We start from the raw sequence: 12,460 nt of genomic DNA, 5'->3' as shown, positions 1-12,460 counted from the left end.
GAACGAGAAAAGGACATTCACTCAGGCCCGGTATACCGAGAGAAGAAGACGGACCTGAGTCACGAGGTGTACATCTCCCGACTTGAGATTTGTGTGTAGTAGAGGGTGGTGTCCATCGACGGTGGATGCGGAGCGGTACTAACCCGTTGTTTAGACGAGGTATGACATCTTTTTCTGTTATTACTTATGGAATTGTATTAATGACATCTTTTTCTGTTATTTCTTGTGAAATGGTATTAATAGTACTTACGTAGGTTTCGAAGTTGGAAACATGTGAGAGAAAGATGTGTGAACTGGAGGACATTGTTTAGAATGGTAGTAAAGTGTAACCTCGTGTTACAGGTTTTAATTGTATGGGCTGAAGAATTGGAGCCATTCTGGATAAGGAAGAATCGCCTCCCAGGACCATTCCGTGATCCACGTGATTGTTGTTCAGCACCCAGCAGCACGTGCTAGGAGCCCTGTGACGTCACCACGGAGTACCTGCCCTGTGACCTCGGAAACCACCTGACGACACGGCCAGTGTGTACGGACTTCGTGTGTGTGTGTATTTGTGTTGATGGATTCCAGTTGGCTGGACATGTGGAGAGTAATGATGGCCCCTAAATGCTCTATCGGCGCGATGAGTCTAGGGACCCAGTGGTAGACAAAACAATGCCTAATGTCGAAAATTAAAATGGGAATGACTTGCGTTTTATCCACGAAAGGTGTTTTTTCTCTCTTCTCTACACAGAGAGATGTTTGTGTACCCGTCAGCATTCTTTAATGACTGTGGTACATCGGTAGCAAGAGCCGTCCTTAAGTTTTGTTGTTGACTTTGTTGCTTTGGCATGGATGGCTGTACGGGACATCAAAGTACCACCACGCTGAAACATCGGACAGCAAATGATTGAATTTAATGGCATGACTTTTATAATGACTAGCTGTCGTCTGCAAGACACAAATCTGAAGTGTCGTATATTAATTCCATTTATTTTGATAATATAGAAACTTAACACCGCAGTGAAACCTGTCCGTCTGTTTCTTCAAACATTAAAAAAGCTAATTTTACTGACAAAGAAATATTTTAGTCTGCATTTATTATTCCTTTTTTAAAAGCTTCATTCTAGTGGTAGACACGCAATGTGGATTGCATGTTTCCTTGTGTGCATTCTGTTAGCCTTATTATCAGATGTTCTACGATACTAGAATAACAAGTGTAAATCATAGTATATATCATATCTAAAATGTGATGTTTTACCTTGTAGCAGCTGATCTCTCCATACAGTCTCCTCTCTTGGATAATATTTTAATAATAATTTCCGCATCTTTGATGTTTCTGATTTCATCACTTCGGCGTATTCAATCTGCAGTTGACAATATAGTATTAATTTTATTCTTAACAAAAGCAGCGTCCAGAATGTGCTTCATATGTGAGTCTGTCATGGCTATCACGTCTCGTGTTGGGCGAATCATAATGAAATATATAAGTCCATTTTTAGTTTTATGTTGTTTACCTTATGTCATAATGTAATCTTTCCTTTGACTGTTGTTATCCTGAAATGAACGTGTAAATAAATTTCGTTATTGAATTTTATTACTTGTGTGCCACGTCTGACAGAGCCAGTATGAATTTCTGCTCGTGCTTATGTTGTGTATGTGTTTTTGTGAACAGTTACAAAGAAGGAAAAAGAGGGTAGAACTGTCTAAAGTCACGTGATTTGAGGTGTGTCTAATGACAAGGCGTGATGAAGATTCTCAGTTACCTGGAAACAGGTTGTTTATTATTGAGCGTCAGAAACAAACCAACAAACACATTGAGGTGTAACAACGCTTTTTGAAACATAGATAACTCCTTTCCTTACATATTGTGATATATTGCCCTTATCTCCCTGGATCGTTTGACCCTAATGTAGAAACAGCTGAATGCAGACCAGTCTGACCAAGAATAAATTAGTAGGTCTGAACATAGAGTGATATATATATAACTCTAGCTTGTATCTACAGTGTTGAAGTGTTCAGATAAGGAATGGAGACATCAAAACGTTTGTTTTTGCTTTAACAAAACAGGTTACAAATTACACTTGGAACTATTCTCATTATTTTGAGAGCTGTCTTTTTTTAAACACTTTTCTGTTTAACGGCAAACTCTCTACCAGCTTTTGAAAATATAATCTTGTTTTTTTCAAACAAACAATAGAAAATTTCAAATAAATTACATGGAAAAGTTTGTTGAAATTTTATTTTTGTAAGGTGTATGGTAGATAAAACATACTGTCAAGTTATTAATCCACTGTCTTGGTGTGTGATGCACAGGCTACCTAGACCAAACTTACTGTCAAAGTTTCAAAACAATTTTTTTTTCTTTACTGATATTCTCGTTTATTGATGTGTGTGTGTGTGTGTGAAACACACAGGCCTGACTCTTCTGTTGACAGTCATATTGTGTAATGTGCACAAGTGGTACATCTCTGACAGTTTGAATTTTTTGTACATATATTTTTAACTTTTTAAATCAAAACAAAAAAATCAAACACAATAAAGTCATCTTTTCATCAGAGACAATTCAAAGGAGTTTTTGATATCCGCTGTGTATTGGTTTGCTAAGTCAAAGGCACTTAACTGTAAGATGTTTGTATTGTCTATTATGTAGCTGCGCAGTTTTGTTACTTTCATCTATTTTTAGCCGTTGTTTTATACTCTGGCGTTGTTTTCTATTTCTGAGAAAATAAAGAGGTTCATGACTACTTGCTGTACTTAAATAGTTTTCGCTGGTACAGGGATTTTGCCGGCAATACCCGCGAGCGTGAGGGTAGGTAGTGGGGTAGAGGTGTGCTGGCACCCTGCCATGTGTGATTAGGTTCAAACCTTTATATCTTTTGTTCAGTGACTCACAGATTGTTGTTTACATGCTGTCTACGAGTGATCGAGCTCAGTGTATTGAGCACACTTCACTCCCTAGACTGCACATGGTCTGAACATGTAACATGTTCCACAGGTGTGAGCCACACACGCGCTCACGCAGTAGTACGCAGAGTAAGAAACAATGGAGAATAGGTGTGAGAGGTGCTGAGATTGGACACACATATATGAGCACACACACATACATATATGAGCATATCTATATACACGCACGCACGCACGCACGCACGCACGTGCATATATGCAAAATCACATATACACACAGAGGCACGAACGTACGCACACACCACACATACAAGCACACAAATAAGAATAGGTCTGAGAGATACTGAGACTGGGGAGACACACACAAACAGACGCACGCACGCTACACACACACACAGACACGCACGCTACACACACACAGGGCCGCCGAGAGCCAGCCCGGGCCCCGGGACAGACGACCTCTCCGGGCCCCTTGTACTTGTAATCGTAAATTATTTTCCCAGTATATAATGTATGTTTACAATTCGAATCTCAATATCTACACTTCATTCAGTGTCACGACCGGTAGTCGGACATTGCGCATTCTTTACGAAGAACGACAAGAGATCACTTCAGATTGAGACGTTCTGTTATTTATTATACACCAAAAAGAAAAAAATACTAAAAAAAAAAACATAAATTGTAATACAAGAATTTCCAGCAGGTCAAATTAAACCATACAGCACAAGTTCACTGTTATCCGTTCTAAATCAGAAAGTATACATCCTAGGTTGGTTCAACACCGACACTACGGCAGCGCGCAGGCTGCTACAACAGTTCTCATACACATGTCCGTTTCAATCCACACCTAACGATACGTCTCTCCGAGCACTTTTCTAGCCACCAGCAATGTCCGTGTGCTCATAAATGTTCATCAAACACATACACACAGTCCGTGTACTCATTAAATGTTCATCAAACACATACACACAGTCCGTGTAAACCGTCTTATTCTCCCTCTAACGTTGACGGTGGAGATAAACAATGGGGGGTACGACCTTCCCCCCCTCTCTCTCTGGAGGTAAACTCAAAAGGCAAAAGTCTTACTTTGCGTTGTCGGCATCAGCGGACAATCAAATCGTCAGTGTCCTCGACACTCCATTGCACGACTTTTTAAAGACGACAGCGACGGCCCTCCACGCGGTCGTCGTCGTTGTCAAGTACGAGAGTGGAGCCCACTTGCTCAACACTCCCCAGCTGTGATGAGATGCTGCCCGCCTATAGTCGTCGGCTCGGGTTGTTCTTCTCTGGAACTTCTCAGCTCGGCGATGTCCACCGCTCCCAGTAGCAGATTCGGCGAGGAACCTTCAGCAGCAGTTCTACTGAAGTTGCGATCCCCAAAACACAGCAACAGCAGCGGCTCCGTAGCAAACACGGTACAGCAAGTCCGTCATCAATACACTCCACTCACAATTAACACAATTAACAGCCGCCGCTGTATCAATCAGCTTCTCGATCGATGGATGGCTCTCCCCCCCCTCAACTCGCTGCTTGATATTTCCTCTTGTTACTCGTTTCTCCCTCCCCCCCCCGACCGACGCTACGGTCCGCCTTAAATCTTCACCCCCAGTCCACTAGACCAGGTGTCGCATTCTTTCAGCCGCACGTGAGGTCCGAAACTCACGTGGGGTTCACGACCTCTATATCCGTCAACTAATTACGCCGTTGACTGTCCATGGTACACACACACACAGGGCTGGCTACGCCACCCCGCTCCCCCCTCCATTTCCTTTCACCAAACTCAGGCGCAATTGCCACAAAAAAAAACAAAGGAGGCACGGACTGATCCGTGACATTCAGTAACGAAATATAGACTGCAAACAGTAGGACAAGTGCACTAGGATCTACATCACTACTTGAACATAAAGTTGTTTACATGCGAGTGGTTAGTAAATGAGGACAAATGATGTTAAAGGATCAGACTTGTAGCACTTGAGGGGTATGTGCATGAGTGCGTGGTGCGCATGGCACTGGCATCGATATAAATCCACACATTTTGTCAAACTCAACTAAATTTGACAGGAAGATTATCAGGCAAACGGACATCACCTGGACAAAATGCAGTACCTTTGCTAGTAATGAATGCAAGAAAGTGAATGAAATTGTACCCGTTACATTTTACTCTACCGTGGGTAAGTAGACCTCTTCGTTGCAAAGGCGTAAACTTTGAAAAAGATTGCTTATAAGGCCTGCAAGATCTCGCACACTGTTCTATTTAGTAAAAAAAAAAGTAAAATACAGTCAAATCTCTCTACTATGCCACCCCTCTACTATGCCACTCTCGGTATTATACCACTTTTGCTCGGTCCCGACTATAAATTCAATGTATAAAAAAATTTACTATGCCACCCCTACTCTCGCTACTATGCCACTTTTGTGTGACTGTTAAAAGACACAAGCTGTGAAATTCCACGCAGTGCTCGATTACTATACTGTATGGTAATGTGGGACATTGCAGTTAGTGGGGATGGAACATAGCACGCACACAGGGAGGGTGGAGGCTGGCAATGTGGGGGGTGGTGGTCGCTGGCCGGGTGACAGCGGGAGAGCGGGATGGGGTCGACTAGCGACAGGATGCAGGTGTGCGGATGTGGTTGGGAGGGGTGGAGGATGAAGAGGTGAGGGGGAGAATGAGAGACAGCTAGTGCCAGCCGACGAAATTGAGAGCTTTGGACTGACAAGTAACTTGAGCAAATAAAGCCGTTTGTACGAACCCTCTCTACTATGCCACTCTCGCTACTATGCCACTTTTGCTCGGTCCCGGTAGGTGGCATAGTAGGGAGATTTGACTGTAGTGTCATACAATAATCACCTTTTAAAAACTGCCTAGGGCTAAGACGTATCTCTCTCGTAATCTCGTTAGTACCTCTTCTAATTGTCTTCTGTCTATCCCAACACTGTGGTATCACATCGCCTTTTGTTCTAAGTGCTGCGCTTTTGTACTAAGCTCACTGACGTGCAAGGAAATGTTCTCTATGTAAGTGATTTATACTTCTACATGTAAGAGGAAGAACCGAGAAGTAAATGCCTAAACAAGTCTTCATCGAGTGTCGTTAATAAACCTCATTTAAAAAAGTGTTGCTGAGACGAACAGCAGAGCACATCAGTTATCATTTTTATCAACTTACATAACAAACACGCAGCACCTATCGAAAGTCCCTTCCTATATTATTCCTTTAGCAAAACCGCACGCGCGCGCGCACACACACACACATTTCGAATTTATCCAACTTTTTACGAAGCATAAACTCGGTCGACTTCAACCCCCATCAGTCACTAGCCGTTAAAATACGTGCTCAGTTTGAGAAGACAAAGCAACTGTTTTAAAGACTAGTTAGCTAGTAACTGTTAATACTTTTAATATTTAAGGAGATTAGAAGGTTTTGTAAAAATGACATAAAAATAGAAATGTTTAGCATATTTTAGCTGAATCGTAATAGTTCATAGAACAAAGTTATACAGTACTAATATTGTCATTTTACCTGCTGACTAAAAACTTGTAACCAACATGTCAAATGGCTACGTAGAAATAACACCGAGATTGAATTCCGCACTGAAGTTTTTTATTCAGTTTTGCTCAGCGTCTGGCCTAACTGCTCTCTCTCAAATTCACAAAAGCTGCCATCCCACTGTCAGTCCTACTATTTCTTCTCCCTACCCTCGAACATTCTAGCCCTTCTTCGCAGACATTTTACTGTGAACATCGCTACATTGTTGAACATCATTTCCTCCCTCTCACAAGGCATTCTACCTTTTACATTGCTGCCGTGCTGAACATTCTAGAATATAGATGCAAATCTACAACCCAAAGACATTATACTTCGTACACTACTAGAGTGCTACAAACTCACAAACTTGTCAGTCAATTTGAGACGCTAGTCACTCTCATTGACACTGATGTTCCTGCCTTGTCAAATGCTATTTGCCAATAAACAGAAAATCATAGAAGCATAAATAAAAAACTAGTGTACTGACCATAATAACAAAGTGCAGTGTATCTCGGCTTTTCGAGTCTAGAAGACAGCGTGCGACAGGCAGGAGAGTGAGTGTGAAATTAAGTGACTATCGCTATCTCTAAGGTCCAACTGTCCAAGCTTTCTTTGGTCCAATGACTCCGATCGAAAGGGGATGGGAAAATTAAGTGTCAGGTCAAACACACGGCGACTTTACCGCTGACTCGTCTATCTCATAAAAATATCAGTCTACACCTCCAATTGCTCCAAACCCCGACCATTTAATTCCCAGTCCATTCCGTGGAGTCTTCCAGAAACTATCACACCCCACCCCCTTTCCCTTTTGTCGTGTTGTCAGCAACAATGCATTACGGCCCACGATGGCCGGCATGGGTGGAAGTTGCTGTCATCTTAGTCACTGGCCTCTAAACTAAAACATAATTTGCCTCTACCTTGATTGTGGGTTCAAGACATGGAGAAATTTAATGAAAACGTGGACAAACTAACACTTATGTCATAACTCATAAACATCTGTAAACTTTTCTTTTCTTCCATTCTTCATCGTGAAACAAATATACGTTACACGAAGCTCCTTTAAAAACACATTCAAATATATGTGATAATTCGAAAAGCAGATGTCGCAGCCACCGCAAAACTCAATATACAGCACCATATATGACAGCTTCCTTGAAGACAACTAGCGCACAATCAGAAAGATTCCGAGGTGGCTTTGGGGGATGGATGGTGGGTAGATAGTATCTCCTTTTTAGCGGGAGCTTTGTCGGCAAAGAGCAAAAGAACCACCGTGATCAATTTATAAACCTAATATTTGCGGGACAGCAGTTTTTAAAATGTTTTGCAATAATGTGTTCTATTTTGCTGGCTGCGATAGTATTACAGGATAATATAGTCTCATTGTATCAAGGATCTACTATGTAGACTAATGTAGTTGTTTGCATGGTGATGGAGATACGGTTAAGGAAAGTCTCAGTGTTGCTTAGTAACTACGAAAAAAAGCAGCCTTGATGTCTCTCGCTTACAGGCTGCAGCGCCAGGCGCGGGCCCCCACCATGTCGGTTCACAGAGTGGCCACACATCAGTAACATACCTGCCTGATCTCCACTGTTAATTCCGATTTGCTTGCAGGGCCCGCCCCCTCCTCCATTCCCCCCTTCCCGTAGTGGCACCTGTAGCCAGCAATCTCATGGCACGAACGTTCTTCAGGGCGGTTGACACGCGATAAAATCTTTGGTGTCCAGCGGCCGTCATCTCTTGGCTTGTCCAGCGAGAATATGATACCCGCTGACTACACTTCTCACGACAGGCCCCAGTACCCCGAAATTGTATTCTACACACTTGAAACTCAACTTCTGCATGTGTAATGCTTGAGTGTTCTGTCCTTAGACCTTTCTTTAAAAGAAAAAGAAAAGGAGAAGAAGAAAAAAAAAATCCACTGACCAAGGCCGGGCCCCCTTGACAGCCGCGGGCCCGGGTACACCAGACCCCCTGTCCCCCCCTCTCGTCAGGCCTGCACACACACAGAGGTGTAGATTCGAATGATTGTGTAACGGATTCATGAAATAGAGGATGGCTGTATTAAATATTAAATAGATACAGGTATTTTACAGATTTATATATGTATATCCACTGGTGTATGGAGTGTGTGTGTGTGCGTGTATGTGTGTGTGCTTGAAGGGCTTGGACTATGTGTGTGTTAGTTTATAAAGCTTTACAACCGCCAGATCGAGACGTTGACTCGCCCACCTCTAATAAAAGCGACAGGTACAGTTTTGGCACAGTGACAAGAAGGTGTGTACAAAATATCTACATGCAGTCTTACACTCACCTCACGTCTTTGTTATCTCGAATGTACACAGGTGATATTTATAAGGTAGTTGTTACGATGGCGGCCGACAGTTTGTACCTGGTGTCACTAGCGATATGTTAGGTTTCTTAACAGTTTTGTCATCAAGAAATCTACTTTGTGATAAACCTCAGAATACAAGTCAAGTAAGTATTTATTCTCGCTAAATCATTCTGGTCATGTGGATGAGTTTGTCTCTCTAAATGTCATCTTTTATAGCAAACACTCAGCAGAGGATTCGGATATTGCACTACAGTTAGTGATTTACGGTTATTGTGTATGTGCGTGTTTATGCATTCAAAACGAGAATAAATAGTACCGGAGTTAGGAAGGGGTATTAAGTAGCACATCTCTGTCAGTAGAATTTAAAAGAAGAATATTGGAACTTGCAAAATTACTGGTAAGTATATAAAATAGGCTTTACAGATGTAAATATGAGACACGAAATCAGAACCAAACAAATGTTATCTAAAAAAATTAAAGGTTATTTCCTCGACTGGTTCTCTTTTACTCCTTGTTAGTCCAGGTAGATGTAACAAGGAATGCTCAGCTCGCCATCTGGACATCTCACGAAGGGGGTGGTCTGCTTTTGTCTGTGTTGTATTGCTGCTCTTGCCAACAGTAAGTAGTTCCCCTCCGTACTGTGTACCCAGAATAACATAATAATCGAATGCCTGTTATAGTCGGGTATCTATAGCTCAACATCATAACGGTTGAATTTCAGTGTTAATAATACTCAGTTGTGCTGGTATGGGATATGATATGACTTTGAAAGGGTGTATATATATATCTGCACATATGCACGTGTGTACACAGGCAATGCTGTGTCTGTTCTTGTTCCTAATCACCCCAGTGATAGGGACGCAGCTGTATCTGTTACTGTATCCATATTATGCTTATCATTTGTCTCATTTGTATCAGAATCAGGGAGTCATTGTAACCATAGTTAAGTAAAAGTATGGTCTCAGTTGCTGTCAGAAATATGTTATTTTATTATTCCTTTATCATGAAGGTTGCCTTTGGTTTTTTTCCCCCCTTGCTATTCTTATAAACCTATTACTGACGTAATTCACTATCATTATAAATCAATCATACATCAATCATCAATCATCATCATCCATCATCCACCATCCATCCATCATCGCCCATCATCCACCATCATCATCGGAGTTGCGTGAGGTGTAACATGCATTAAAATGTATTATTAAATAATTGCCCATGTACAGGAGACAGACCAGTATGCGACATTCCACCAGTAAAGAAAATGGCGACAGCATTTATCACGTGTTACTTACCTGAGGAAATTAGTCAGAAAAAGGCCGACTTCACATTGTACCACATCAAGGACAATGGAAGCTCAGGTAAATCAGGTTCTGGGTCTGTGCCTTTTATAGTAGGCTCTGGTCTTTTTTCATAGTTTATTTTTCAGAAGAGTTTCATGCTCTCTCTTTAAAACATGAATGCACGGTATTTATATTAATAAGCAGACATAGATATCCACACAAATGTATGACTCAGTACCTGAATATTTTACTACAATCTTCTATGTTTCCTAACGACATTTTAAAGACTATCTGCTGGGATCATCTAGCCACCGATGGTTAAAATGGATTAAACTCATATGCATTGATGTAGAGGGTAGGGCTTTAAATACCCAGTTTTTATTTTGTGATTGTAGATGCAGTGATGAACGCATCATGGATTGACAACGAATACTTCATTGCTCTCACTCCCGGGTACGTCCGTGATGGCTCAGTCAAAGACAGTCGCATCTTCACGTTCCAGATACCCCGGGTCAACGAGAGTCACGAAGGGACGTACGCCTGCAGGCCCGAGGGCTACCGGGATGACCACGTCAGGACCTGTGAGCTGGTCTTGACACAAAGTAACTGCTTCTCTCTCATTATTCGATGTCCACTATTGGCTGCTATCATAATCAGCTATGAGATTCATTTGACAATGCGTCTATATTTGTTATCAGTGTTTTACAATAACGTTCTAATTAATCTTATTATAATCATTATGTTTTTTTTTCAGATGGATCGCGAGTATCAGAAACACTGGACACAAGAAAAAGTAAAGGTAGACCCTGTTTAAACCACTTCACTATATTAGACTTTTATCTTTTTCATAATTCTATAACGATAAATAAAGTTCATGATAAACTGCACAACTGCATTACAGACACCTGAAAAACGTATTAATAAGTTGAAGCTTGTTGCTTTTTATTTTATGATAATACTCCTATTCATAGTTCAAGTGTTAGATACAAACATTCTCTTGCAAATGGTATTGTGTGGCTTAGTTTTATGTCCACTGATCAATGAGGAAGAATTTTAGTTCTTTATTTACTTAATTTAAATGTTTTGGTTTGTGACTTGATGATGTTTAAAGATTCAGTATTGAAACCTCCACAGATGAACCCGCATCTGAGGATCTATATGTTACCAATATCATCTTAATGTGTTTGAACGTGGCGTTCACTGTGTTTCTCGTTGTCTTCATCGTGGTGTGTCCTGATAAGTGAGTAGTGATTTTATTGATTTTTTATGATTTTTATGATTTTTAATGATTATGATTTTTATGATTTTTTATGATTTTTTACAAGGTAGTGATTTTATGTTCCACTATCAGTGTATGTCACGAAGACAAATCAAATGAATATGTTTCATGACAACTGATGTAACTTGCCTCAGTTAATAAATAGAACATATCAATTATCACCCTAATCGACTGATTTGTATCACATAAACTACTAAAAGTGTCAAATAAAAATGACATAATGACGATGTATTTATTATACTCATGGTACATGACTGATCTTGTTAAGTACATATTAAGTTCAGGGAAATAACATTTTCTGTACAGATTTGTTATAATTTAGTTATAATATTTAGATCGCTGTGATTATAGGTACGAAATCCACACTTCCGAATTGTCTGACTTTACAGTCTCAGAAAACTCGATGTCTTCTGTTTTCTTAGGCTGTCATGTATAAGAAAAACAGTTCTAAGGAGCTGCTGCACAAAATCCTCTACGGAGACTGGTAGTAATGGTAATGAAACTGGACACATGACAAGTGAGTAATTAATTTAATCTCTAACACATAATAGTAGGAAACGAGGCATTTAATAGTGTTTTATAAATGTATTTTACAGACTATTTGGGAATTTTTCATCATTTTATTAATTTAAATTAATATTTATATTAACATTTGTGCAGGTCCTGAAGAAGAAGACCGTTGAATGAGCGTTCATTGTTCTTCCTGTTTTGATCTCTCCTCCTAGACAATTGCGTGTCTGGAGAGAGAGAGAAAGAGTGGAACAGAAATGGAGGGAGTGAGAGAAAAAAATGAGACAGAGTTAATGTTTTCAATAAGTGAACAAAAGGAACATTAATTGTGCAGCACAATTTATGTGTTAATGTGTTAAAAAGAACTAAAGACCTCCTGAGGCAATAGAATAAGCCAGTCATCGATAACCACTGCCACCACCACAATCGACGTCCTCCTCTTTCTCTTTCTCTTTCTCTTTCTCCTCCTCCTCCTCATCATCAATGATCAATCATTAATCATCCATCCATCATCCATCATCCATCCGTCCGTCCGTCCATCCATCCATCATCATAAATGATCAATCATCAATCATCCATCCATCCATCATCCATCCGTCCGTCCATCCATCTATCATCATCAGTTTCAAATAGTCTGTACCTCCAT

General features: G+C 40.6%; 1 protein-coding gene across 3 annotated transcripts; it reads left to right on the top strand.

The window, feature by feature from the left end:
- Window positions 1-8,722: 8,722 nt before the first annotated feature.
- On the top strand, window positions 8,723-12,094 carry LOC112568303. 3 transcript variants are annotated; one of them, XM_025245545.1, is made up of 8 exons: window positions 8,723-8,888; window positions 9,273-9,363; window positions 9,969-10,103; window positions 10,421-10,627; window positions 10,780-10,824; window positions 11,160-11,265; window positions 11,727-11,821; window positions 11,965-12,094. In XM_025245545.1, the coding sequence occupies exons 2-8, from the start codon at window positions 9,285-9,287 to the stop codon at window positions 11,985-11,987; spliced, it is 690 nt and encodes a 229-aa protein (XP_025101330.1). In that variant the 5' UTR covers window positions 8,723-8,888; window positions 9,273-9,284; the 3' UTR covers window positions 11,988-12,094. The 3 variants fall into 3 exon arrangements, with proteins under 3 accessions (XP_025101330.1, XP_025101329.1, XP_025101328.1); XM_025245544.1 differs by having other exon boundaries at window positions 8,724-8,888; window positions 9,269-9,363; XM_025245543.1 differs by having other exon boundaries at window positions 8,726-8,888; window positions 9,264-9,363.
- The last annotated feature ends 366 nt before the right edge of the window (window positions 12,095-12,460 follow it).

This window comes from Pomacea canaliculata, linkage group LG7 (genome assembly GCF_003073045.1).
Source record: "Pomacea canaliculata isolate SZHN2017 linkage group LG7, ASM307304v1, whole genome shotgun sequence".
Lineage (NCBI taxonomy): Eukaryota > Metazoa > Mollusca > Gastropoda > Architaenioglossa > Ampullariidae > Pomacea > Pomacea canaliculata.
The sequence above is the reverse complement of the archived record's forward strand: the minus strand, read 5'-3'. Positions and strand labels throughout refer to the sequence as shown.